This window comes from Rousettus aegyptiacus, unplaced genomic scaffold, assembly GCF_014176215.1.
Source record: "Rousettus aegyptiacus isolate mRouAeg1 unplaced genomic scaffold, mRouAeg1.p scaffold_m13_p_6, whole genome shotgun sequence".
Classification (NCBI taxonomy): Eukaryota; Metazoa; Chordata; class Mammalia; order Chiroptera; family Pteropodidae; genus Rousettus; species Rousettus aegyptiacus.
Window position 1 is genome coordinate 74,236,899 of NW_023416309.1, and position 27,670 is coordinate 74,264,568.

The 27,670-nt window shown below is 44.6% G+C and overlaps 1 protein-coding gene across 10 annotated transcripts in view; it reads left to right on the forward strand.

Annotated features, from left to right (window-relative positions):
• Window positions 1–27,670, forward strand: part of MINK1 (misshapen like kinase 1) — a 50,676-nt gene that overhangs the window by 11,613 nt on the left and 11,393 nt on the right. For all 10 annotated transcript variants that reach the window (XR_004951394.1, XM_016142011.2, XM_016142014.2 and 7 more), the window contains exons 2-10: window positions 21,190–21,255; window positions 23,002–23,058; window positions 23,130–23,255; window positions 25,208–25,318; window positions 25,710–25,800; window positions 26,238–26,368; window positions 26,697–26,751; window positions 26,887–26,965; window positions 27,231–27,406. Coding sequence is in view for 9 of the 10 variants with exons in the window: in XM_016142011.2 (XP_015997497.2) it covers window positions 21,190–21,255; window positions 23,002–23,058; window positions 23,130–23,255; window positions 25,208–25,318; window positions 25,710–25,800; window positions 26,238–26,368; window positions 26,697–26,751; window positions 26,887–26,965; window positions 27,231–27,406 (892 nt within the window). In the remaining variant the exon portion in view is untranslated. The remainder of the gene's footprint in view (window positions 1–21,189; window positions 21,256–23,001; window positions 23,059–23,129; window positions 23,256–25,207; window positions 25,319–25,709; window positions 25,801–26,237; window positions 26,369–26,696; window positions 26,752–26,886; window positions 26,966–27,230; window positions 27,407–27,670) is intronic.

A 27,670-nucleotide genomic window follows, 5' to 3' on the forward strand; every position in this document is an offset into this window, starting at 1 on the left:
GTCTGTCCTTTCTGTGTTCCTCCTTTTCCAAGGGGTGGCCAGTGATGTGTCTCAGGCTGGAAGCTTTATTCAACAAACATGTATCCCAGTATTGTTAGGAACTGTTTTAGGTGCTGAAAGCTCACATGTGAGTGACATCAAGTAAAGGGAGGGTAGGTTTTTAATATCAGGTAGTGTGAGCTTGGATGCTTCTCTCCTATGGAATGGTGGGCCATGGAACAGGCTTAAATTCTTATGGGAGGAAGGAGGTGGTTAGCTGCGAAAGATATTTTTGGGAAACCACTGGCAGCCTTTTAGGCCCCTTTGATGTTCCCTTCAGGGCCTCCAGGCCCGCACAGTTTGGAGCTGAGTCAGGCTCTGTATCCCTCTGTGGTGTCCATACCCTGGACAGGCCCAAAGCATGACCGAAAAATGCGTTGGATTTTTAGAATGGAGGTGACCAATTCAGTGGCCTGCCTGGCCTCCTTACCTTCCTTTGTCCACACCATTTACACTTTTTCTTTTTTTAATTGACCTTCATGAGGGAAAAGGGAGGGAGAAACAGGCTTGGCTCTCAAGTCACCCAGAAATAGAGAAAGGTAGGAGAGCCCCATGTTGCTGGGATACCTATCCTGCAGGTCAAAATCTAGGCCACAGAGGCCTTGAGCTGGTAGGTCAGGGCTGGCAACTTAGGGTCCACTGTTCAGGGCTGTGTCATTAAGTCACCAGTCCTTGTATTGGACCCCAAGGACTGCGGGAAAGCTCGAGGACCTATAGTCTTGTCCCTGTCTTTTGTGCACAGCGGAAAGTGGAGGCTACACATATTTAGCATCATCTTCCGGGGTCTGCCTAGTACTGAACGACCCTTCACACTACAGTCCCTCTCACTGCAATCTAAAGCTTACTTTTCTCTTAGATTGAGCCAGGTATGAATTGAGGTTGATTGTGTTCCTTAGACTGAGACTTTTACCTAACCTTGGTGCTCAAAGTTTGAATAAAGGAAGGGTCCACTCGCTCACTTGCTAGCTCATAGAAATAGTACCTTCCTTAGATGTTATTCTGTAGTCTGGCATTATGCTCTACCTGCATGTGGTTATCATTACCATCACTAATAAAAGTTAAAGGTAATTTAAGTGCCTGTGTTTAAAGCAGATCATTCACGGGTCCTCTTATATTTTTAAGATGCCAGCATTTGGTCAGAGTCTCAGAGCTAGTTAGATTTGACTTCCAATAATCTTTTGTGCTTGACCACTCTGCTGTATTACTCTGTCTACACCAGAAACAAGGGCTCTCATGTGTTTGGTCAGCGTGAGGTCCAGGTGCATTCTATGTAGATGAGGTGTGTTTTACAAGTCAATGATGAATGCCCCACTACTGCCAAGATCCCCTGCCCTGGCCTTCTAACTTCCTCAGATTGGGTAAAATTGATAGTCTCTTGCAGAGCTCCCAGCTGGAGACCTACTGAATGGAGGGGCTATTGGAGTTTAGGCAAGGTGATACATGGAGTGAGCGTGGCATTAGGAGCTGGGAAACCTGGTTCTAGTTTCTGAAACGTGGTTCTAGTTTTGGTCCCATCTCTAGGGGATGAGTGTCATCTCTATAGGACTGGGTTTTCTTACTTGCAAAATGAGGGGATGAGAACAATGGCTCTTAATCACAGGCTGAATCAGAATCACCTGGGTGGCTTTTTAACCTATATATACCTAGGCCCTGCCCCCGGAGGTGATTCAGTCATCTAGGGTGGAGCCTTGGTATGTGTGTGTGTTGTCCCAGGTGTTCCAATTTCTTTCCAGAACTATAGGACCAGATGATCCCTAAGGTCCATCTAGCCCAGGAATCCCTTCCTGCCTTCTTTCCTACATCCTTTCCTAAAAATCTTTGAGTGCCTACTATGTGGGATGCTCTGTTTACAACACTGACTTAAACATATGGATATCAGATGATATTTGCAATGAAGTAAAGGTGCACTTATGGGATGATGACTATGTGAAGCTGGGCAAAGGAGGAGCTGAGAGAAAGGGTATTGAGAGAAATGGTTGGGGTAATTGAAGATGATGTCTCTGAGCTGGTCTGGGAAACAGCAGCATCTACTGTGTGGAGATCTCAGGGTGGGGATGAAGTTGGGGTATGGGCATGGGGCTGGGCATCTGGGAAGTACACAAGATAAAGGGAAAGTTCAGGAAAAGGTTTGAAGGAATGTTCAAAGTATGACCTTTAGAATATGTGCACTCCAGAGACTATTTCCTGAGTCAAACGAAGTAAGGATTGACCCAGAAAGAAAGGGAATTTTTCACTTGGGTTTTAAAGATAGGGAAGGACCAAAAGGGTGGGGCCTTCCCCATCATCACTAACCCCCAAAAGTGTAGCACCTGGAGACAGACTTGAATTCAAATCCTAGTCACTTAACTGTTTGACCTCTAGAAAGGTTATTATTATCCCCATGCCTCATTTTTATCATTTGTTAAGTGAGGATAACAAGATCCACCTAATAGGGCTATTTCAAGGGTTAAATAAAAGTGTAGGTAAAGTATGGGGCCTGGTAACTGCTCATTAGATAGATGGTAGCTGCCCGATTGCCTTGTGAAAGAAAGTGCCCAAAAAGGGTGTCTCCTGGGGTTCTGTTAATCATTCCTCTCTTCCTGTATTTTGTTGGGGGAAAGAGAAAACCACCTGTCTACTGAGTTCTACCTTAATGGCTTTGGTTGGGTGAGTCACTGAGCCCCCAGGTGTAGGCATAGAATTCCGTGAGCCTCGCTTCCCTTTCTCTGCACTAGAGCCTTCTACCATCTCCTGAAAGGCTTCCTGCTTCACTGGAAGAAAGAGCAACTTTAGAATCTAATATATGAACTTGAAACTCCTGTTTGTCCTGCCCCCTGAGTCAGGAATTCTGGCAGTAGCTGGGCAGTCACTCTGGCCCTGCTTACCCTTTTGCGTAAAAGCTTTCTGGGCCCACCCAGAGGAACCACTCGACCTGAGGGGAAAAACCTGCGCCTCACCCTTGGGAACTTCTGATGGGGATGTGTGGCTTTGTTCAGATGTGAGAGACAAGACATTTGTACAAAAATGTGTAAAGTGCTTTGTTGAAAGGCACAGATTCCTGGCTGGGTAGCTAGGGCCGCTGGGCTCCTCACAAGGCCTTGCCTGGAGTTTTAAGACTTTCTTTGTTTAACTCTTATTTGTCTTTTTGTCTCAGCTTAAATATCACTCCCCCAGAAGGCCTTTCCTGGCCCTCCTCTCCCATCCTGACCTCCTTTTCATCTAATAGTGTTCTGTACCTTTTCTTTATAGTCTGTCACAGTTGAACTTGTATAATTGTTGTGTCATTATGTCTACTTCCTATAAGTTCCACAAAGGAAGGGACCCTTTCTGTTTTGTTTATTGCCATAGTCTAGTATCTAGCAGGCACTTGATATTTGGGTGAATGCATGAACTGATTTTACCAGGCCCTAGAGTCGATATGAATGCAGGCAGGGAGGGTTTCTTAGGAGAAAGAGGAGAGAGAGGCCTCGTGAAAACTTGGGTGATCATATTTGCTCTATCCTGCTAGTCAGGAAGTTCCTTCTTTCTCACCTACATCCCTTGGGCTTTAATTCTGAGTTCGTCCTTCGTGGGGCCAGAGAATATCTGGTCTCCACCCATTGGAGAATAACCCTGATCTTCCTTTCTAAGTGTGTGAATCAGACAGTTCATCTTCCCACTCCCCGCCAACCCCACCCTTCACCTGCCTTTCTCCCAGCTGACTCAGCTTTGTGCCCTCTGCCCTTCATTTCAGGTTCTCTTTTCATAGTTGCCTTGTCTTTCATAGCATTCTTTCCTCAGTTCTCTCTCCTGGCAGCTGGTTGGTTTCCCATCTGGAATTAGAGGCAAGAAAGACAGGGGTAAGACAGGTCACAGTTTTTGTTGGCCACAAAGCTTCCCCATTCTCTTGCCTTGGATTTGTGGACACCTGACTCCTACAGGAGGAGGTTGGCAATGTGGTATAATGATTTGTTTGTGCTACAATTGAAAACCAGCAGTGAGAAGCCTTATTATTATCCAGCCCCTGATTATTGTTGTCCTCCTCTCTGAGCTTGGTGTCTGCCAGCCTGAATGGGCTTGAGTCTCCACCCCCTAGCCTGCCTTCTCTTGCTTCCATACTTTGTCCTTTCTTGTTCTCCTTAGTGTCTGCTTCCCAGGGACTCACCCTCCTCCCTGCTCTTTTTAGTCCTGCCTGCAAGGCCATAGATATTTTTTTCTCCCTTCTCTTACCTGCCCTCCTCTCAATTCTACTTTTTCATCTTGTTCTTTTCTCCTGATTTGCCATTCTTCACTCTAAACCCCAGTAACACCAACAGTCTTTTAGTAATGACATATTTTTAACATGTGAAAAATTGTTAATCGCAGTAACATTGGTAATAACATATAGTTTCAGGTATACAACATTATAATTTGTTATCTGTATACACTATTGCATGCTCACCACCCAAAGCCTAGTTTCTATCAGATACCACGTTTTTGACACTTTTTTGCTCTCCGCCCAGCTCTCTTCTGTTAATCACCAATCTGTTGTCTGTATCTATGAGTTTGTTTTTGCTTATTCATTTTCTTTTTGTTTCATATCCCACATATGAGTGAAAACACAGTTTTTGTCTTTTTCTGACTTCACTTTGCATAATAACCTCAAGATCCATCCATGTTATTGCAAATGGCAATATTTTATCTTTTTTATGGTTGTCTAGTTCCATTGTAGATGTACCACATCTCTATCCATTCATCCTCGATGGACATTTAGGTTTGACACAGTTTTTCATTGCTCTATGGGAGGCAGTCTCTTCTAATGACTGTAAATTTGTAACATTTTATGGGTTTCAGAGTGTTTTACATCCCTGAATTCTTGTGAGATGGGATTGGGTAGATCAGGAAAGAGGCTCTGAGAGGTTAAGTGATTTGCTGACTCGCCTAAATTACACAAAAGAATCAACCAGAGGCGAGGCCTTCGGATTCATGGTGAAGTACTAACCATTCCCTGTCATCCCATTTTACTGGCTTTCTTAAATCTACCTGAGCCAAGAGAATCTGTCACTGAGTTATCTATCCTCTTACAATTTTGAACCTTCCTGTCAGTTATTCTTTGAGGTGGGACCACCTTCTGTCCTTCTCACCTAACCCAGCCTCTGCCCACTTTCTCCTTTTCAGAATGCTTAGCTCCTTTCTCTTCCAGGAAATCTCCCCCTTTATCTCTTCTTGCTTTGTTGCTTCCTATGGTCTTTGCATCCTTATTAATGTTCCCATTTGGGTTTTGTCCACTATTAGGAGTTCCTTGGTTTAGGAAAGTCCCTGATTTAGTTCCCTGGTTTAGCAATACATATTTACCAACTATATAAATTATGGGATGCTGATTCACATGACAAGAAAGAATTCACTCTCAATAGCTAGCTGCCTTAGTGCATTGATCTTAAGTGAATATTTATGGATTATTTTGGAAGAATGGAGATAAGCCAAAAACTAGTGTCAGAAACCATTGTATTAGGGAGAAAGGAAGATTTTTCTAGATGACAGCAGCTTTCTTTTATTTCTGTATTTATTCAATAGACAGGTATTGAATGTGGCCCTGACCTCCAAGTACTTAGTCTAGCAGAGAAGACAGACAAAGAATCACTCACAAAAATGTAATTGGTCCCATGAAAAGGGCAGTACAGAGTACTGTGGGAGCAGAGGATAGTCAGAGAAACTTCCTGGAAGAGGTGATGTCTATGTTGAGGTTGGGAAGATGGGCATGGAACATCTAGGTAAAGAGAAGAATGATGTCCTTGGAAGAGTGAACAGTATGTGCGTAGACTCAGAGGTAAAAGAAAGGGTATGGCATATTAGAATAACTGAGAGAAATCCAGAGAGTAGGACTCCTTCCCCTCAGCCTTGTCCCCACACTAGCAAGAAACAAAATGACCCCAAAATGGGAATTGGCAAAACTCTAGATAAACTGTAATCAGCTGTAAGTCAGATCTGAGCCTGAGGAAAAATCTCTTTGGCCTACGAATGGTGAATGGAACCTGGTAGACAGAGCCAGGGTGTTGGGGGCAGACCATAGGAAGCCTCCTTGGATTTGCCATCAAAATATTATACAGGCTTGGATTCTAGCTTCACTTTGACAACCGTTGAACTTCTCGGAGGCTTGGTTTTCTCATCTGTGAAATGGGCTAATAATTTCTGCCTGGCTTCCCTACAGGTCTGAGGTGCAAATGAGATAATGACTGTGAAGGTACCTTGTAGATCATAAGGTGCTGGATAATTGGGTGATGGCAGCAGGGGCAGCAGCCATGAGGTGGTGAAATTTTTTCTCCTGGCCGCTAAAGAAACTGATTCTTGTGGGAGAGCCAAGATGCAACTGCTCTGACAACTTACAACATTTTAAAAGCAAAGGCCTTAAAAAATTGAGACTTGGGAAGTGAGTTTTGGAGAAGAAAGGGAAGATACTACTTCAGCTACCTAGAAGTCTTTGTAAGACTTTCCGACTCTGAGCAGGGAAATGGCTGGAATGACCTCCAGCTGTCCTCAGACTTGAGGTTAGGGGTTGTCCTCCCAGGTCTGAAGTTCTCTGTTTTCCCTTAGAAGGCTCTGGAGGCAAGTGGAACTTCAGAAGCAAGCTGTTTATCTTTTAAGTTTTTCAGTTTATTTTTAAATTTCTGACTGTGATGGTATTTATTTTTTCCTTTTCTCTTTCCCCACTTCTCCTGCTCAGCATCAGGAAGGGACCATCTGTCCCCTGCCTTGCCTGCGGCCATTTTAGAACTGCACAAGGCAGCTTCAATTCTCCTCCCTTTTCTCCTTCTCTCCCTCCCCCACTGCCTGACTTTCTCTTCTCTGCACTCTTTCAAAAACCCCTCTCATCTAGCTCCTTCCATGTATCAACTACCTACCTCCTGTGGGCCTCTGCAGCCATGAAGACTTCTAATCTGGATAAAGAACCAGCCCAGGGCCTCTGTCTGAGCAGCCAGATCTGTGGGGATCCATGGAGGCATGGAGGGGAACTGCGCCCAACCTCCTTGCTCAGGCAATGTCCCCTCGTTCTGACTGGTTTCTGATTAGAATGTTATTTATGTTCATGTATGTCTCATGTCTGGACTTGTTTCTGCTTCTGTGTATATCTGCAAGCATATATGTTCGTGTTCACATGGGTCTTTCTGGCATAGAGACTTAGGAGGAGTGACTTCAAAACTACGATTTCCCCAGCATATCTTTCCTGGTTTTTTTCCTCTGCCTCTTCTCCCAGATCCTACTTGATTTCCTCCTCTCCTGCACTCCATTCCCATAAACACTTCAAAACATGTATAGCAGTTAGTAGATAAACAGTACTAGTACTTCATAGTGTGGAACCAGAATAAAATGATCCGATTCAACTGGGGCAGAGTGGAGAGTCAGTTTTACAGAGTAAAAAGAAAACTGGGAAAAAGAACTTCTCCAAAGGCTTTATTAGAGTCCAGTTTATTTTCAAATGTGATAGACAGTGGGGAATTGCTGAGGGTTTTAATCTTCCTTTCATTTTCTCTTCCTTCCAGTTTGTTGGCTCAATTAAGAGATACTCTGATGATCGCTCTCCTCTATCAACTTCCTTTCTCACCATAGGAATATTTTCTTCGTCTCATGCTTTGGCTTTGGGGCTGCTTTCCACACATAGCCCTGTGGGGGTAGGTGTGGGGGTAATGTGTCATACTTCCCTGTGTTGGCATAGGAGTAGATGGAGGCTGACTCAGGCCTTGGAGGGCCACCTCCTTGAGAAAGGCAGGCATCTGGACCAGTTAGGTCCTGGGGCTGTGTCTGGTTTCTCTGCTTGGGTAGGAAGGAAGAAGTGATATAACGAAACTTCCTGCCACTTCCCTAACCCCTGCCCACACATCCACTACCATTTTTTTCTCTTATACACATGCTCTCTTTTTCACACACACACACCCTCCTGCATTTTTTAAATCATGCATGCACATGCACACATATCTCGTAGCTACTTAAGCTAACTAAAGGATGTCTAAGTCTCCACCCCTCTACCAAATTACTCCCCTGACTCCATATCTCTGCCAGTACTGAGTGAGACCTGTGTCCCTGTGGAACTTGAAACTGTCCCACAGAGCAACCCCATCTTACCCCTCATCTATCAGGATTTTAGCCCCTCCCCTGGTGTTTGCTTCAGAATATCTCCTATAGAAGAAGGGGTTTAGGGTTTGTAACCTGGTTGGTAGTGGGACTGAGGGGTAGGTTTTAAAGCTACATTTGCATAGCTGTCACTGCTTAGCACTTAGATTATTGGGTTTTTTTGGGTGTGGTTTTGAAGCCTGGATGAACTCCCTCTTGAGGCTGCGTCTTGGTACCACACTGCCTTTGCCGCCCTCTTCCTTTTTGTGTGGGCCTTCTGGGTCACAGGAAGAGCTCAGGAAAACAGGCTTATTGTTTTCTTCTGGGAGGGAGGGCCTCTCAGCCCAGCCTAGTTGCAATAATAGAGGCTCCACAGGCCCTGGCAACCCTGCTCTTCCAGGGCAAGAGAGCTGTTTGTCTTGGGGACTCCCTTATGCCAGCTCTTCTTGGTTCCCTCTGTAGATCACAAGTTCTCATTCTCTTTCCCTAGTGGTCCCACCATTCTTTTTACCCCTTCTCCCCTCTGTTTACTTTATCATAGATTTCTCTGAGTCTCTTATACTCCTGGTGCACTTGGCAATAGGAATGGGCCTATCTCCTCTAAGTGGGAGGAAATGGGGCTGTGGCCCCCCTTCCCCAAACCTCCTACCCTCAGGGCAGCCCCACCCCCTTGTGCTGCCTCCTTGTTGGGAGTAGGATGGCACCTTGCCTGGGTTTGGGAATGGCACCGGTTACAGCAGCAGGAGCTGACAGAGCATATTCAAGTGACTAATCATTGCTGGCCTTGAAGCACTGGAGAGATGAGTCCTTCTCTCTCTTTCCCGAGGACTCTAGCCCTTCCCCAGGCTTTATGATTCTAATTCTTTCTGCCATGCTAGCAGCCGCCTAGAATATCCTGGAATTCTTAATGGATGGACATTTCCAGTTCTGAAATTCTGTAATTATAATACGCATGGGTCAACAAAAAAGTCGGGGATACATTTTCCTATCCTACCGCTTCTCCCGCATTTTCCTCACAAGCTGTCTTATTTGGTATATTTTGTATAGATAACTCTCCTCAATATGTTACTTCTCTCTGTGTTGATGTCTGATGTCTGATTTAGAAGCTCCTAGAAGGTAGAGCCAGAGTTTAAGAAGGCATTCTCTAACAGGCACTTTAAAAAGATGCCAGCTAATAGAACAGTTTGCTTTTGTTAAAGTACTTAAAAAAATAAAACCAAAAATAAAAACCTTACCCCTCAGGAGATTTCAGCTACATGCAAAGCAGACTCAGCATGAATGACTTTCCCCATTTCGAGATGGCAATCTGAAGTACCCTGGGAAGAGGCAGATGATTAGAGACAGTATTTTAGTGGAACAGGACTGGAGGCAAGGGTTCTAATCTGCAAGCTCTGGGCCCCTTCCAAGAAATGTGACCACAGACCTGAGGCACTTACTTCTTTTTGCTCATCCTGTCTCCCACTGCATTCATCCTAGATTCCATTGTAACTCCAGACCTCTCCTGTATGTTGCTGGGTATGCATATGCTACTTGTGAGGGAGTGTTTGGGGTTTACTCCTCTCCTTCCCTTGTCCTACAGCCTTCGGTCATTGCTTCCTCATCCTTGAGCTGCAGGTCATCTGCCACCTCGTCCTAGCTCCTGAACTGGACTGTGATTTGGTAGCCCTGAAACAATTGATGCATAAACTCTTTTGCATTTTTCTCTTGGAAAATAATCACAGTCTTTATTTTTAACCATATCTCAGTCTGCCCTACTACTACTGTAGTTAAGTGACTTCTTGGTTTCAGGGAAGGGAAAAGAAAATGTCAGTTGGTGCTGGACTGCATACATCGGACTAACTGCCTTGCCGTTTGTCAGAGCTATGCTCACCATTTCCCTGTAGTTCTTTCTATGGATATGAGCTATTGGATGGGCCCAGGGGTCCCCTCGGGGATCAGCAGAGCAGGGAAGAAAGAGCCCAAGGTGACTTTATGCCCAGTTCTGTCCTGGCCAGTACTAGTGAGCAGAGCTTGTAATGAAGGTATAACTTGGCATCTTGGGAAAGATCAAGGCTGCTGTGCCTAATTGTCATTCAGCTTACCTTTGTCAAGCACATACCCTGTGTCAAATTCTGGGAGATTCTGAAGCATTAGCCAGAAGTCCTTGGGCTATAGCTGGGGATCATTAAAGGGGAATTTAAGACAGGGGAAGAGTCTGTAAGGACAACGCATCATTTTCTGCCCCTTTGCCAACCCTTCGGCTGTGTCTCCTTTTTACCCACCTACCTTGTTGCCTCTTCTCTCCTTCCAGTTTTTTTCCTCCCCTTCTTCCAGAAAGTTTTCTTTGACTAAATCCTTGCTCTGACTGGCATTTAAACATTAAATCAAGGGTCTGAGTATCTCATGCCTACTCAGAAACATACAAACATACCCGGTGCTGTGAGAAAACAGAGTAGACGACAGGCATTTCTTGAGCCTTGCAAAGGTAACATCCTTAATGAGCTGCCTGTCATTAACTATGCATAGCAGGTTTAAGCAGGTGTGAAACATGGTCCCTTGTAAATGGCACATGGAGTTACATCTACCGGGAGAGTTTTTACAGTTAACATCACTTCTATCTCTTCATATCTGAATACATATATTATAAATCGTAGATGACATTATACAGTTTAAAGCAGGGGTCCCCACCTCCCGAGCTGCGGACCGATACCTGTCCAAGGCCTGTTAGGAACCGGGCCACACGGCAGGAAGTGAGTGGCAGGCCAGCTCATGAAGCATCATCTGTATTTGCAGCTGCTCCCCTGTGCAAGGATCACTGCCTCAGCTCCACCTCAGATCATCAGACATTAGATTCTCATGAGAACACTGGTCCCTGTATGAAAAAGGTTGGGGACTGCTGGTGTACAGTACAGTGCCACATAACGTATCTCTGACAGTTTTTGACCTACATGAGGGAGTCTGTCACTTATCTTAGAGCCCTACTCTTCAATAATTGATTCTAACACTTTTATGGTACCTTCCACAGCCTCTCTATAAAGGGAAGGCTTTGTAAGTTTTAATGTCTATATAAAATATGGAGGATAAGAAATGCTTAGTAACATCAGCTCTAATGAGTAAAAGCAGCTGCATACTGTTATTTCACATGCTTACTATGTAACAAAAGTAATTTTGTGTGTGATACAGATTTTGACGTGCACAGGCGATCTAACTGCTGTTATGTTCCATTCAGGCACCCATATCAGCACAAGTGTGCATAACATACTACATAGTATCCTGGTGCCACCTGGTTCTTGCCCTTAAAGAGCTTCTGTTCTACTTAGGGAGTTGAGACATAATCATGGGAAAAGTTAAATAATGATGTTGTGGTCTGATTTGTTTGGTTGCAAGAAAACCTGTTCAAGCTATGTCAAATAAAGGGATAGATTGTAGCATCGACTCTGATGCCAGGCTATAAGTGTTCAGATCCTGGCTCTGCCACTTAATTAGCTGTTTGACTTTGGGCAAGTTACTTAAAATGGGAATAATGATAGATTTGTGGTATATGTAAAGCTCTTAGAACAGTGCTTGCTATTAGTATTAATTTTTATTTGCTTTAGGTCCAGAATCTCCTTGGCATTTGAGCATGAGAACTGCAGCATAGCCATTTCCTTGGAACTGGAACTGTAGGGTAGTTCTGGATTCACGGTAACACCAAGGAACAGCTAGAATCAGTCAGTCAATCTTTTTCCCTCTTCCATCTCCCTCCCTGAACTCTTATTTCGTCTCCGCACTCTACTTTGTTTTCAGCTTTCTTTTCCCTGAGATTATAATGGTCTCTTCAGGCCAGACTCTGTGTACTATCTGACATCTTCCCTCTGGGTTCTAGTTGGAAAGCCTGAGGGAGAAATTTGTCCTCTGTCCTGGTTCATCTTTTTTCTTCAGTCTTGAATCAGTCTTGGAGTGGCTATCCTTGGATCATGAACCCTTTTCTTGGACTCATGAGCTATGTTTGGAGCAACAAAGGTTGAAAACCTGGTCCCTTAGGCAACAGATGCTATGAACAGGTTAAAGCAGGCATTAGAGTCAAACTTTTGAGGTCAGACCTTGGCTCTACCACTTCCTGGTTGTGTGTAACTCAGGGCAAGTCATTTAATTGCTCTAAACTTCCTTTACCTGTGAAATGAATGTACCAACAGCATCAACCTCAGAGTTTAAGAGATTATACTTCTGAAGTGCACAAAAGCACCAGAAAAAAAATGATTTAAAACTGCTAGCTATGCAATTATTTAGGAGATATGGGGAGGGTGGGCAATGAAAGAGACCTCTGAGACAGAAAATCTGGGAGAGCACGTAAGATAGTAAAGATAAGGACCACAAGGATGGGACAGAAAATAGCATTCATTGCTCAGAGAATAGTACTGGGAATGCTTTTAGACCCCAGTTTAAATATGGTGTCTTGAGTGAACCTTTCCCTAATTCCCCAGACTTGGGCAAGTTTGTTCTCCTTTCACAGAGTACTTTTCCATAGTATGTAAGATGTGCAACAGTTATAATTAAACAATTAATTGTTGAGTTGTTTAACGTCTGCCTCCCCCATCAAAATGTAAACACCATTACGACAGGGACTGCTCCATTTTATTCACTACTGTATTTCTGAACCTAACACAGCTTCTGGCACATAGTAAGGAAGTAATGCATAGTTGTTAGGTTGGCAGCTTTATGGAGTGTGGACTTGAGCATTTAGAATCATAGAGTTGGAACTGGGAAGCTTTCCTATCCTGTTAAAAGGGGACCCAGAGAGATTAAGTAACTTGCCCCAGACACACAACCTGTTAGAGACAAGAATAGAAACCGGTTTGCCTAACTTTTAATCATATAAGTGGCTGTATTTCACCATTTTCTGTGTTTGTCTCGGGACTTTCTCATTTGTGTTATTAGACCAGAAGCACTTTGAGCACTTTATGTTAGTAGGGTGGCTTTCTTAGAATAGAAACTGTCACTAATCAACATAATTTATTGAATGCTATCGGAAGTACTCTTGGGATTATTATTTATTATTGAGGTGTATTTCACATATAACATTGCATTAGGTTCAAGTGTACAACACAGTGACTTGACACATATACTGGGAAAGGATCATCACAGTAAGTCCAATCAACATCCATCACCATACATAGTTAGAGAATTTTTATTTTCTTATAAGAACTTTTAAGATTTACTCTCTTCGTAACTTTCAAATATGCAATTTAGTGTTACTAACTGTAGTCATCATGTCATACATTACATCCCTATGACTTATTTTATAACTGGAAGTTTGTACTTGTGACTCTCTTTAGGATTATTATTTTTAATAACAGCTTTATTGATATATAATTCACATACTACAAAATTCATCCTTTTAAAATATGTTTAAGTGTTTTTAGTGTATTTGCAGACCTGCCATCACCACTATCTAATATCAGAACATTTTCATTAGCCCCAAATAAAACCCAGTATGCATTACCAATCACCATGCATTCCCACCTCTATCCAGTCCCTGGAAACTACTAATCTACTTCCTTTCCCTCTGGATTTGCCTCTTATGAGTGCTACACATAAATGGAGCCATGTGATATGTGCCCTTTTTTTGACTGGCTTCATTTTAACATGTTTTCAAGGTTCATCTGTGTTGTAGCATATGTATCATTACTTCATACCTTCTTACTGCCAAATGATATTTCATTGTATGGATATATCACATTTATCCATTCATCAGTTGGTGGGCATTTAGGTTGTTTCTACTTTTTGGCTATTATGAATAATGTCACTATGAACATTTCATGTACAAATTTTTGTGTGAACATATGTTTTCAATTTTCTTGGGTATCTGCCTAGGAGTAGAATTGCTGGGTCATATGTAACTATTTGTTCTGCATTTCGAGGAATTGCCAAACCGTTTTCCAAAGTGACTTCATTTTATATTCCTACCAGCAATATGGATGTGAAGGTTCCAAGTTCTCTGCATCTTCGTTTGTTATTGTTCATCCTTTTTATTCTAGGAATCTTAATGGATGTGAAGTGGTATCTAGTGGTGTTGGTTTGGATTTGCCTAGTGACTAATGATGTTGAACATAGTTTCATGTGTTTATTAGCCACCATATTATCTTTGGAAAAACACCTATTCAGATTCTTTGCCCATTATTAAATTGAGTTGTTTGTCTTTTTATTATTGAGTTATTTTATTATTGAGAAGTCTTTTTTTTTTTAATTCTGGGTACAAGTCTCTTATCAGGTCTAAGTCCCTTAGATATGTCTCTTATCTGATATATAATTTGCAAATGTTTTCTCCCATTCTGTGGGTTTTCTTTTCTCTTTCTTTCTTTTTCTTTCTTTTCCTAATGCCTACAGCACCTGGTCTTCCTAGGTGGTCTCCCATCCATATACTAACCAGGCCCAACCCTGCTTAGCTTCCAAGATCAGACAGGATCAGGCACGTTCAGGGTGGCCTTTTCACTTTCTTGATAGTATTCTTTGAAGCACAAAAGTTTTTAATTTTAAGGAAGTCCAGTTTATCTTTTTTTGTTGTCGTTGCTGGTGTTTGTAGTGTATCTGTAAGAAATCATTGCCTAGTCCATGGTTATGAAGATTTCCTCATATGTCTTCTTTTAAGAACTTTATGATTTTAGCTCTTACATTTTTAGGTCTGTGATCCATTTACAGGTTTGTTCGGTTTTTTTTGTTTTGTTTTGTTTTATTTTAATGGTATAAGGTAGAGGTCCAACTTCATTATTTTGCATGTGGATATCTAGTTGTCCTAGCACTTGTTGAAAGACTATTGAATGGTCTTGGTACTCATCAAAAATTAATTGACCACAAATTTAGGAGTTTATTTTTGGATTCTCAATTCTAGTCCATTGATCTATATGTCAGTCTTTATTCCAGTATCACACAGTCTTGATTACTGTAGCTCTATAGTAAGTTTTGAAATTAGGAAATGTGAGTCTTCTAACTTTGTTACTCATTTACAAGGTTGTTTGTCTCTTCTGGATCTCTTGTATTTCTGTATGATTTTTAGGATAAGCTTGTCAGTTTCCTCAAAAAGCCAGCTGGAATTATGATAGAAGTGCATTGAATCTGTAGAGCATAACAATATTAAGTTTTCTAATCCATAAACATGGCATATCTTTCCATTTACTTAGGCCTTTAATTTTTTTCAACAGAGTTTTGTAGTTTTCAGTGTACATGTATACTACTTTGGTTAAATGTATTTTTTTGTAAATAGGATTGTTAATTTCATTTTTGGATTATTCATTGTAATATATAGAAATGCAGTTGTATCATGCAACCTCGCCGAATTCTTTGATTATTTCTAATAGATTTTTAGTGAATTTCTTAGGATTTTCAGCATGTCAGATTATGTCATCTGCACAGTTTTACTTCTTTCCTTCCAATCCAGATGCCTATTATTTCTTTTTCTTGCCTAATGGCTCTGACTAGAAGAACCTCTAGCATAACATTTGAAGCGAATAGAAGTGACAAGAGTCAACAACCTTGTCTCGTTTTTAGATTATTTAAAAAATACATATCCAGTTAGTCCTATTCTTGAGAAACTCAAACTCATGGTAGAGATTAAATTAGTATGTGAAACTGAGGTTGAAATTCATGGATGGGATAGCTTGTGGTGGACTAGAGTAGCTAGGGAAGACTTCCTGAAAAAAAAATCTTGGAATTTGGCTTGGCTGAGAGGAGAAAGGTGGTTTTTAAGCATGGTTGGGCACTTGAACATATAAAAAATGGGCAGTAAGTTTAGAGGCATTGTAGAGTTATTATAGGAGAGAGCAGTAGTTGATCATCCAGAGTAGTGCTTGTTCCCCTACCACTGTTCAGGCTACCTGACTTCTCTCAGATCCCTAACCTGCTCATGGTTAATCCTACACCTTCCATTCACCTGTTAATAACTCCCTAAAATGCAGTGTTTTTCAAAACAGGCGCACTGCCCTCTGCATTAGAATTGCCTAGGAGATCCATTAAATACACAGATTACTTGCTCCTCACCCCAGACCTGTGTGCTAAATCAGAATCTCTGGAGCCCGATACTAGGTGTCTTCTTCCTAAATGAGTCTTACATAGCATGAATTTTGAGAATCAGTACCCTAAAGCAGGGGTCCCCAACCCCCGGGCCAGGGACTGGTAGCAGTCCATGGCCTGTTAGGAACTGAACCAAACCGTACAGCAGGAGATGAGTGGTGGATGAACAAACAAAGCTTCATCCACTTCCCAGCACTAGCATTATCGCCTCAGCCCCACCTCAGATCATCACGCATTAGATTCTCATAGGAGTGCAAACCCTATTGTGAATTGTGCACGCGAGGGACCTAGGTCGTGCGCTCCTTTTGAGAATCTAATGCCATATGACCTGAGGTGGAGCCGAGGCAGTGATGCTAGCTCTGGGAAGCGACTGCAAATACAGATTAACATTAGCAGAGAGGTTTTACTGCACAGAGACCGTAATAAATCAATTGCTTGAAGACTCATATCAAACCCCATCAGTGAGTGGCAAGTGACAATGAAGCTGTATCTGGTGGCAGGCTTTATAGTGGCAAGTGAGTTGATGTACTTCAGTTGTACAGCTGCATCTCATGGCATCTGATTCTGAATTATGATGAGTTGTATAATTATTTCATTATATATTACAATTTAATAATAATAGAAATAAAGTGCACAAAAAGGTTATGCACTTGAATTATCCTGAAACCATCCCCCACCTCCCCATGGTCCATGAAAATATTGTCTTCCAGGAAACCAGTCCCTGGTGCCAAAAAGGTTGAGGACCACTGCCCTAAAGTACCCTGTGTAGTGTCTGTTCCCCCTGTGTAGTGTCTTTTATACCTCATTCAGGCCCCGTACTCCTACTTAGCAGATGATCTTCCCTCTGATGCAATCATTAAAGTCAAGGTCATCAGGTATTTATGGAACTCTTTCATCTTCCTTCCTCTTTACCTCAACAGAGCAGTATCTCTTCACTTTCCATCTCTTCCTATCCTTCTCTGTCCCTCCTCTCACTGATTACCTATACCCTTGTCCCCATCCCTTCCCACCTCCCTAACTGGATAAGAATCAGACTACTGAAAACAGTGAGCACCAAGAGAAAGAGCAGGAGAAGGTCTACAACAGCATCGTTACAGAGCTGTGTTCACTTGCAGGGAGCAAGCCAGGACTGCTTACCTGGTAGCTTCCCCAGAGCAGTACACCTTCCTCTGCAGGTGCCTCTTCTAAATTGCCACCAAACAGGGTGAGCAAGCACACGGGCAGGTGCATATTTGAAGGGCCCACATTCGAAACCAGATCAAGCATAAATCATATTTGAACTGTAATGCATTTCTGGGCATTCTGAATCCTTGGGTATGTGTATAAGAGAGGAATAGGCACTGTTATGTTTTATCACTATGTAAACCAGTGGAAGATACAGTTTATGTACTATGGAATACATACATTCATACATACATATACATATATGTCATTAAAAAATCAATTCACCGAGCATCATCAATTTCCTCTCTGACTTCTTCCCTTCCCCAAGCATGAGAAATCTTCCCTATTCTGAAAATCCTTTTGTCTGCCTCTGCCTCTTCTAGCCATCATCTGATTTCCTCCCTTTCTCTTAAAGTTAGCCTTCACCAGAGAAGGTACCGCATCCATAGCCTTCACTGCCTCATCACCCCCTGTCCTCCAGCCTTCTGCAGAAGTTTCCAGTGGTACCCTAGGTGCTAATTCCAGGTCATTTTTCTCAGTCCTCTTTGACCGTCTCCTCTTCTGATGCCTGTTCTCCTGCTTTCCAACGTGTAGCACATGACCATTCCTCAGAGACTGGCCTTTGCTCTTTTATCCTTTTCTTCTCTCCCCGGACATCTTGTTTCCTGTGTTCAACTCTCACACTCGTGAATATCCTCTAAATATTTATTTCTTTACCCTTATTTTCTAACTGCCTGATAGACATTTACTCCCACACGTTCCCTAACATCTCAAACTCCATGTCCAAACCCAAACTGCTGCCCCTTAATATGGCATGGCCTTCCCCCACTTAAACTCTTATCACCAATTGAAAACTTAGCCAGCCTCCAAAGCCCAGCTCAGACACCATCTCCTCTGAGAAGCCCGCTTGAGATTTCCAACCTGAATTTAATTCTGTCCCCTGAAACCATGAAACAGTTTTTACCCAATCCAACCCCCTCTTAGTTTATATAAGGATGATAAGGCCCCAAACAGTGAAATACCTGCTCAGGGACACACAGCTAATGCTAAAGTTCTCCCTAGAAAGGCGCTCCCTAGTGCTCTTTCCCCTGTACTAAGCATTTTCTTAATGCCTTGAGCACTTCCAGCTGCTCTTCTGGCATATATAATCATATACTGCCACGTGTCTGCACTGGGGTTTTGGGCCTGTCTGTAAAGTTAGAAAGACCTTGAGGGACCTTCCATGTTTCTCGTATATCGCTCAGCTCCCTGTTGTGCCTAATTGAGGAGTCATCACTCAATCGGTGCTTAATAAATACTTAATGGATGAATGAAAGAAGAGAAAGTTGCCTTATTTTCCCTTATTAGAGCCTGGCCCAGTGCAGGGTTAGATGTAGACACTCACTAAGAAAACATTTATTGGTAGGCTAATGATTAGGCAACTTTTTTTTTTTTTTTAATCAGGCTGAGGTATTTGAACTTTCTTCTGTAAGCTGGTTCCAGGTAGAAGAGTGAAATTAGGAAAACACTGTATTAGGAGGGTTAAATTGGGCAGTGGCAATAGAAGGAAGAAGAGTGGTGAGGCAGGGAGAAGAAAAGGGATTGGTCTTGCGGCAACTTTAGGATTTGAGAGGAAGAGACAAACAGGGATATTTCGAAGAGAGAAAGGATATGGTGACTGATGTGGAGAAGGAAGGAAGGGGAGTATACAGGCAGGATTTTGGTGTGGGAATAGTGCTGCTCTTGAAAAATGGAGAGGGAATGGCCTTTTAGAGGATGTTAGGTACTGTAACTGCTGTGTCACATGCAGGTCTCAGCCTAATTCTCAGAATAACCCTTTCAGGTATGTGTCATCTTTTCTATGGGTCAGGAAATGGGCATGAAACTGTTAAATCTGTATCTGAATCCACTGTGTCTGATCTCAAAGATTGCTTTTTCATCCCTCAGTGCCTCCCAAACATATAGGAAGGGAAACAGATTCGGAGCTAAGATTACAAAATTAAAATGAAATCCGTTTGTGCTTTTGAGTTGTTGGTAGTGTATCATTATAACTCTTACAGGCCTGTCATATTTTCTCTCTTAGATTAGGAGCATCCAGAAAATCAAAAGAACCAAAGGTTCTTTTCCTGTTTCTGTACATCCCAGAAAGAACTGAGTTAGATGGAGAAAAGTACTTCCCAATAGTCAATTAAGAGGCGTCAAAATGGATGAGCTCTTCTTTGGGGAGATTTTTAGGGAACTGTGTTTCTTTCCTCTAAGTCTGGACTTGCAGATAGAAAAAATACCATCTTCTAGGTTCCTTGTGGCTCTCAGTTTCAGACAAACCTCTTATTAGTCCCCCACGCTACAGGGACAATATCTTCCTTTCCTGTGGAAGATTTTTTTAGAACTGTTCTTTTTTTTTTTTTTTTTTAAGTAACTTCAGCTGGAGCTAAATCATTTAACACAGGACCGTGAGATTCTGGTTTGGTCAATGCAAGCCCCTTCAGAGCTGGTAGAAACAACTCTCTTCAACTTGTATCACGTATCCCCCTGGAGCAGGATTGGTATGTCCTTTCAGGCTTTTGTGTGCTAGGCTCTGGGCTAGGTATTGGACACACTGGTGAGCAAAGAGGACTCAGTCCCTTTCTTCCAGGAATTTATAGACAAGTAAATATACAATTACTGCATGATAATACGTGCTCTGATAGAGGAAGTACATTTCCAGTTCTCCAGTTCCTCTCTCTCTGAGAAAATGTACAGAAACAGTGTACAGTGAGGATGTTCTTTTAAAAAGCCTGGGGCTGGTGTCTCCCTGGTCTCCAGTATGCCCAAGATATGTTCTATATGCCTACTTCAGTGGATTAAGGGGGAACAATTTTTTTTTTTAAGAAACTCTATACTGGTTTTCAAAATCAAGGAGAAAGGACTTTCAGATTCCGTATCTTTGGAATTATCAGCAGAGAGGCCCAAGCGTTGCCTGGAGAGTTTGTTTCCTGATATCCTCATTTTGTGCCTCCCCTCAGTCCTGCCTGCAGGTGGTGGAATGGGGCTTGTTGGTTTGTATTTGCGCAGAAGTGTGGACAGCACTGGGGCCAGGCTTACTCTGTGCTTGCAGCTCCAACTCCCAGCTTCTCTCTCAAAAAAGAAGTCTTGCCAGCAGGGTGTAGGCGGCCTCCCTGCAGCTGTGCTGCTCAGCCAGGCTGCCTGCTCTCAGCCCAGCAGGCAATGAACCTCTTTAGAGGCTTTGTCTGAGCCCTTCGGGCCCTCTCCTCCTAGTACTGCCTGGCTCAGAAAAGTAGGAACTGAAAGTTCTCCCTTCTCACATACCCCTCCCAGTGGCCTTCTCACTGTCCCCTCTCCTTCCCCACCTGGAGGTCCTTTCTACCTCCTTAAATGCCCCAAACACTGGTTTGGAAGCCCTCTGTTTCAGCACTGGGAAGGAAGAAAAAGACAAAAGGATAGTAGCTTTCAAATTCCAACTCCCTGCTAGCTTTCCTTAGCCCTGCTTTTAAAAAATAATAATTATCGTAAGTAGCTTTTATTGCACACACGTTCTGGGCCAGGCACCACTGTCTTAAGCATTTATGGGTCATTTAAAGTTGACACCAATCCCAGGAATGGGTACTCAAGCTCCCTGCTTTGTAGACAAGCTACAGATTTTCAGAGTTTGTCATGGAGTTGAAAATCAGGAGCATGTCTTTGAAAAGCCATCTGGCTCTGGCTTCTGTTTCCTCTCATCTCCTGACTTTTCCCATTGAACATGAATGAACTCTGAACCAATCCAGGAAAAGGGAAGGGTAGCTGGTCATCAGAGTTCCCCCTGCAGGCCCCTCATAATATATTAGTCTTCATTCTCCTCTTCTGATTAAATAATGCGCCTCCGCCTGCAACTCCAGCTACACAAACTTTTTCTGAAGTCCTGACACTTTATTCTTTCTCTTCCTCCCCTCCTCCTAGGACCCTGCCGGAATCTTTGAGCTGGTGGAGGTGGTCGGCAATGGAACTTATGGACAAGTATACAAGGTGAGACTAATGGTGCAGAAGTGTGACTGTCTTCTGTGGGTCCCTTCAGGAGGGGTGGAAGAAGTGGGCTCCAGGTCAGGAGATTTGAGGGGCTATGAGAGATTGCAGAGGCTGGAGCCCTGCGAAAGGGAGAAAGAAGAGAGAAGAATAAAAGTAATGAGAGAAGGAAGCAGCAAGAAGTGGAACGTTTTTGCTGGTCTATGAATGAGATTAGAACTAGTCCTGGGTGTAGCAAAGAACAGACCTGGAGCAGAGTGGAGTTTGAGAAAGAGACACGTGAAAGAAATTAGAAGGGTATGGAGACATATGTGTCTGAGATCACCTGGAAGTTCAGAGCAGAGCTCAGGCCAAAGGTGAAGGTTTGGCTTCTCCCAAGACCACAGAGACACCCAGGATTTGCAGTGGGTGGGATCTAATGTGTGACCTTCTGCGTAGGGGAAATGACTTTCTTGAGCTCCCACAGCTGGCCTGTAGCATAGCTGGAGCCAGAACTCAGGCTTTCTGCTTTTGAGGCTGCCTCTCTCCCACAAAAGTTGCATTTCCTCAGCCACTGATTGTAGCTTTTAGCCTGGCCAGCCCAGCCCTCTCACATGGCCTGACCACTGGTCATATTTGAGTTGGGGGAGGTAGCTGCAGCAGAGGGATGTTCAAAGTGAATGCTGCCCCAGAGCTGGAGGCCCCCGGAGCACATGCTGGCTTCTTTGTCTCCAGCCACGATTCTGGGTCTTTTCAAAAGTCTCCTGTGCATCTCAGGTCCCTGTTTCCTGGGTCACTGGGACCACCTGCCTTACTCTTACCCTTCCTCCATGTAAGCTTTGGGAAAAGGGCGTTCCGCTCCCCCCATTTTCCCATCTCTTGCCTAGTCGTTGCCATGGAAACCATAGCTCTGTGTTCTACTGCCTCTCTGGGCTTGGGGTCTTGAACGATGGCTGAGGATAAAAATAATCCATGGTCTGGCAATACCCATGTTCATCCTCATGAGGGGCTGCCTTCCCTCATCCTGCTCTTCCCCAGGAAGCCATGGACTTTTCCTGTCCAAGCCTAATATGGCTCCTGCTAGGAATTTCAGGAGGGAGGAGGGAGCAGAATGTCAGAGACATCCTTTAAAAGAAGTTTCTTCTCCATTAACACTGGTGATGGGGCCATCGACACGTCGTTAGACCCTTCTGCTTCCCTCAGTTCCCTAAAAATCTCAGTTCTCTCTTTATTCTTACTTGTCAATAATAATAAAAAGCCTGGGGAGGGGGGCGGGGTAGGGGATGTTGGAAGATCTTAGGAAAGGCCTCCTGTTCAGAGGAGGCTGGTCAGAAAGAAGCTTGTTTTGCATAGAAGATGCAGAGAGGTGAAAGTCCTTTCTCCTCAGCCTCCTCCCCCAGCTCCCTTCAGCTCCATCTGAGGATGGAGAAGGTATCTTTCATTCCCACTCTATCTTTCAAACTGTAGGAAGTCCAAGCCAGAGAGGCTGGAACAGAAAACATAAGTGTCTTTCATTCATCTCCCTTGAGTGTTTTAGGGGAGGAGACCCTTCATCTTTATCAAGTGCAGAACTTGGAAATCCAGGCTTGGTAGTTTTTCTGCAGCCCTATGATTGCCTGCCCCTATGACCAACCCATAAATTGAGGTGTCTAACCATCATGAGTGGCACCGTATAAGGCAGAAAATAGCCAAAGGGTGTGGCCTCTCTCAGAATTAAACCCTCCTTGAGCATGGACCCAGATCTCTCCATGCCCATCTCTCTGTCCATAGGGTCGTCATGTCAAGACTGGGCAGCTGGCTGCCATCAAGGTCATGGATGTCACAGAGGTAGGGAGCTACATGGGGCAAAGGGGGTGGGTCAGAACATTGAGAAGGGGACTCACCTCACATTCACCTAGGACGAAGAAGAAGAGATCAAACAGGAGATCAACATGTTGAAAAAGTACTCTCACCACCGCAACATTGCTACCTACTATGGGGCCTTCATCAAGAAGAGTCCCCCTGGAAACGACGACCAGCTCTGGGTAAGTGTCCTTTGACCTATCCCCCTGCCCCTCATTGCCCTTTCTTGTCTCCAAGGCTGCTTGGTTGGAACTCAGCATCAGTGCTCAGAGTCTCCTCTTGCTAGCCCTCCATTCAGTTTACACAGCCTCTCCTGTGTCCAGATTGAGGAACCTCCTGAGCCACACAGAGCCCCTCACACTTTGTAGCTTCTTGTTCTCTAATGTTTTGGTGGCAGGGGTTTTGGGGTTTGCTCCCACTTTGGCCCTGACCAGTACCTTACCTTGTGTCCATCAGGTACTTCATAAGTAGCGAACAATGTAATCCTAGCAAGGGCTGGAAGAGACCACAGGGAGGTTATTCCATCAGTTCTCCTGCCTTGGCACAGCTCCTGGGAAAGCAACAGACCAAAATATTTGCGGGAAATGACAGGACTTGGAGTCCTCCTGGCAGTACACAAGCCCTCTGGACGAATGTTCTAACCAGAGCTTGCTGAAGCTCCTTTGGACTCCCACAAATTCCCTCCTGGCCCAGAGCATTCCTAAGTCATTTGCCCTCCCTACCTGGGCACTGGTGCCAGCTGATTCCTCAGCCTCCCTGAGTTCTCAGCCAATCTGGAGGAGAGAGCAGCAGAGAGCATGGCAGTGGCTGGGGACAGGCGTGTTGGAACTCATGCCAGATCTCCCCTCCCAGCAGTTGCCAGATGAGTACTTACTGAGCACCTTCTTTGTACCCTGCACAGATAAGAATAAGTCAGGTCCTTCCTCTTAAGCACTTAATCTTTTTGAAGACACAGTTTCTCTTTCCACTCTCTCTCCCCCACCCTCTCTTCTTTCTCTTTCTCTCTTTCTTGTACACACAAAGAAAGGTGAGTTATGTGTCAGGTAGATTTACCTGACGACTGTGTGTAGTGTGAGATCCTTGACTAGAAGCCAGGCACCAGTCACTAGACGCCCCCTTCCAGGTCTGTTGTGCATTGTCCACCCACTGCACAGTGCTGCCAGGGCCTAGATGTGGAGCCTATGCAAATAACCTGTATCACATATGCAGATATCCATATTTCATCCAGCCTTTCTCTGTTTTGAGTGTGGCTTTTTGAAAATATACAGTGAAAACATTTGGACAGGCATGCTGATCCCCAGGGAGTCTTCCCATTTGGCACTTGCCTCTCTGGGTCTTAGTGATTCTCTAGAGATGCCACAGGGCTCTTCTCATCTCCCTGCCTTGGCCCTGCCTCTTTTGCAGAGTTTCTTCAAAGTTCTACCAGGTTCCCTCTGCAGCTCTCTGGTAGACCCTATGTACTGTTTTGTCTCTAGCAGACTTGGAGAATTGCTGATTCTAGCCCCTTTCTTGCCTCTGGGTCACAGGTTAGCAGACTTCTTCTGTGCAGGTCTAGATAGTAAATATTTGGGGCTTTGTGGGTATACTGTCTATCACAGCTACTCAGCTCAGCCATTATACTGTGAAAGCAGCCATAGATACATAAATGAATGGATATCACTATATTCCCAAAAAACTTTATTTAGGATACTAAAATTGAATTGTATATGTTTCTTTCAATTTTTTCCAATGTAAAAACCATGCTTAGTTCACTGGCCATAGTTTGCTGACCTTACTCCAGAGCAGTACTTAACTGTTATGGAGTTTGGGGCTCCATTGAAGATCTGATGGAAGCATTGGACCCTTCCTGAGGAAAATGCACATACCCACATCATTTTGTCTAGTTTTAGGAATTCCTTGGGCTCCTACTCTGGACCCAGACTTACCTTCCCTGTCTTTTCCAACTATATTCCCTTCCCTTTTATCTCCTAATCTTAGGAAATTCTGTGGCCTTTGTGAGGGGGCATGTGGCCCTTGCCCTCCAGCTCATACCAGTTTTGGCCCCAAGCCCTCTGGTTCTCCTCCAGGGGGCCGGCAGGGGAAAGAGGCCTTGCCTGACTGACGCTTTTCCTTCTGCTACTCCCTGGGACCATAGCTGGTGATGGAGTTCTGTGGTGCTGGTTCCGTGACGGACCTGGTAAAGAACACAAAAGGGAACACCCTGAAGGAGGACTGTATTGCCTATATCTGCAGGGAGATTCTCCGGGTGAGCACCAGGCCACTCCCCTTGCCTCCTGCTCCTGGGCATGGACCCTCCCTGCACTGAGGAGGAGATGGCCTGATGGGGGTAGAGGGTGGAGACAGAGAGTCCTAACCTTGGGGATTCTCAAACTTGGAGACAAACACCTCTGTTTCCAAGCTCTTCCACTTCTCCTTGCAACCCTCAAGCTGCTGGGAATTCCTGGGAGCCACCACTCTAAAGAAGCTCCCCAGGAAAGCTTAGCCTGTACTTTGGGCACATGGTAGAGACAGGCTGCTCCTTCAGCCCAGCCTCATCCAGAATAATGGCTTCCCCTACCCTCATCTCAGCCCCAAGTCCTCGCCCTTTCCCACCCCCTCCAACACCAAGGCTAATTTGCCCCACTCTCCTGCCCCAGGGTCTGGCCCATCTCCACGCCCACAAGGTGATCCACAGAGACATCAAGGGGCAGAACGTGCTGCTGACAGAGAATGCTGAGGTCAAGCTAGGTGCGCAGATTCCTTCCAGGCAGACGGGGCCCTCTCATCTCCAGGACAGAATAAGAGGCTCCTTTTTTTCCCTGGTAGCTTGAGTCTCACTACCTGGAGGCTTGATCCTTTCTCTGGTTCCTTCCCTGGGATGTCCTGCCTCTTCTGAATATCACTCAAGAAGTTTTTGCCTTGCTACCTGTTAATGTCCCAGGTGCTGCGCAGGTCCATCTAGGGAGATGGGAATTTTTTCGACCTGGAATGTTGTCCCTTGGTCCTTTCTCCTTGGTTTTTCCCTAAGACATAGACTGGGTCAGGGTTTTAGGATGTTGATGGGGTGGAATAGGTGCCGAGGAGTGTCTGGGTAGGGGAAGGACCTCAGCTGGGGACGTGCGTATGCTGAGTCTGAGGGGAGCAGATGTGATGCCCTATTATGACCCCTCCCACTATCTTCCCAGTGGATTTTGGGGTGAGTGCTCAGCTGGACCGCACCGTGGGCAGGCGGAACACTTTCATTGGGACCCCCTACTGGATGGCCCCAGAGGTCATCGCCTGTGATGAGAACCCTGATGCCACCTATGATTACAGGGTATGGAATAGAAAGGTGGAACATGGAGGCAGCCAAGGGCAGGAAGTGAGATGGGGCTGATGGATAGACTGAAAGTATTGGGGGCTTGAGCAGTTTGGGAGACAAATGAGACTCTAATGATATGTTAGCTGTGAGGGGTTGGGGAACATTTTGTGGCAGGTGTGGACGGGAATATTGGGTGAGTTGGAGGACAGTGCGGGGTTAGAGGAGAGGGGCCTCAGGAAGGGGTGTGGAAGTGGACCAAGAAATGGTCCTGAAGAGGCTAGGGATTGTAGGTAAAGAGAGTTATTGGGAACATTCACCTGTCCCTCTTCTTTCCCCTCCATAGAGTGACATTTGGTCTCTAGGAATCACAGCTATCGAGATGGCAGAGGGAGCCCCCCGTAAGTGCAGAGTGGGAGAAAAGGGAGGGCCCAAAAAGCGGCTATAGGAAGGAGGCGGGTCATGGGAGGTCAAAGTGAGGGCTTCTTCAGGCTCAGCATAGCAAAGGTACTGATGATATCTCTCATGTGTCCCAGCTCTATGTGATATGCACCCAATGCGAGCCCTCTTCCTTATCCCTCGGAACCCGCCACCCAGGCTCAAGTCCAAGAAATGGTATGTCTCTGGGGGTTTGGTATCTAGAAAGGTCTCTGGACAATGCCACTCCTGCCTTAGTCTGTGTTTAGGCTTGGGGCTGCACCATGGAAGAGATATTGGGAGGGGGCCACACTGAAGCCAAAGCATTGGGGGTTGCTGGTATTGGAATATGGAGAACGCAAGAGGGAAGTCAAGGTGGCTTTTGGGTGAATGATCTCTCATCTTCTTCCTGTGATCCACCCCCTTCCAAGGGGACCCCCTAGTAAGCCACTATTATCTCCAGGTCTAAGAAGTTTATTGACTTCATTGACACGTGTCTCATCAAGACCTACCTGAGCCGCCCACCAACAGAGCAACTGCTAAAGTTTCCCTTCATCCGAGACCAGCCCACAGAGCGGCAGGTCCGCATCCAGCTCAAAGACCACATTGACCGATCCCGGAAGAAGCGGGGTGAGAAAGGTAAGTGGATAAGGAAGGAAGTGGTGGGTCTCAGGACACGCTTCAGCCCCTGCTTCTCTTCTCTAGCCCTTGCTCTTCCTGGTTTCACTTCATGCTCCCCTGCTAGGCCCCAGCTTTCCCTGTCCAAAGAGATCTTTCCCAAACTTCCAACCCCAGAGGGGTTTTTCTCTTTACCACCGATCCAAGTTAATTTCCCAAATAAGTGTGGTCCTTTTACATCCTGCCAAAAGCTTTCTGTTGAGCACATGCATATGTAAGTGTGTG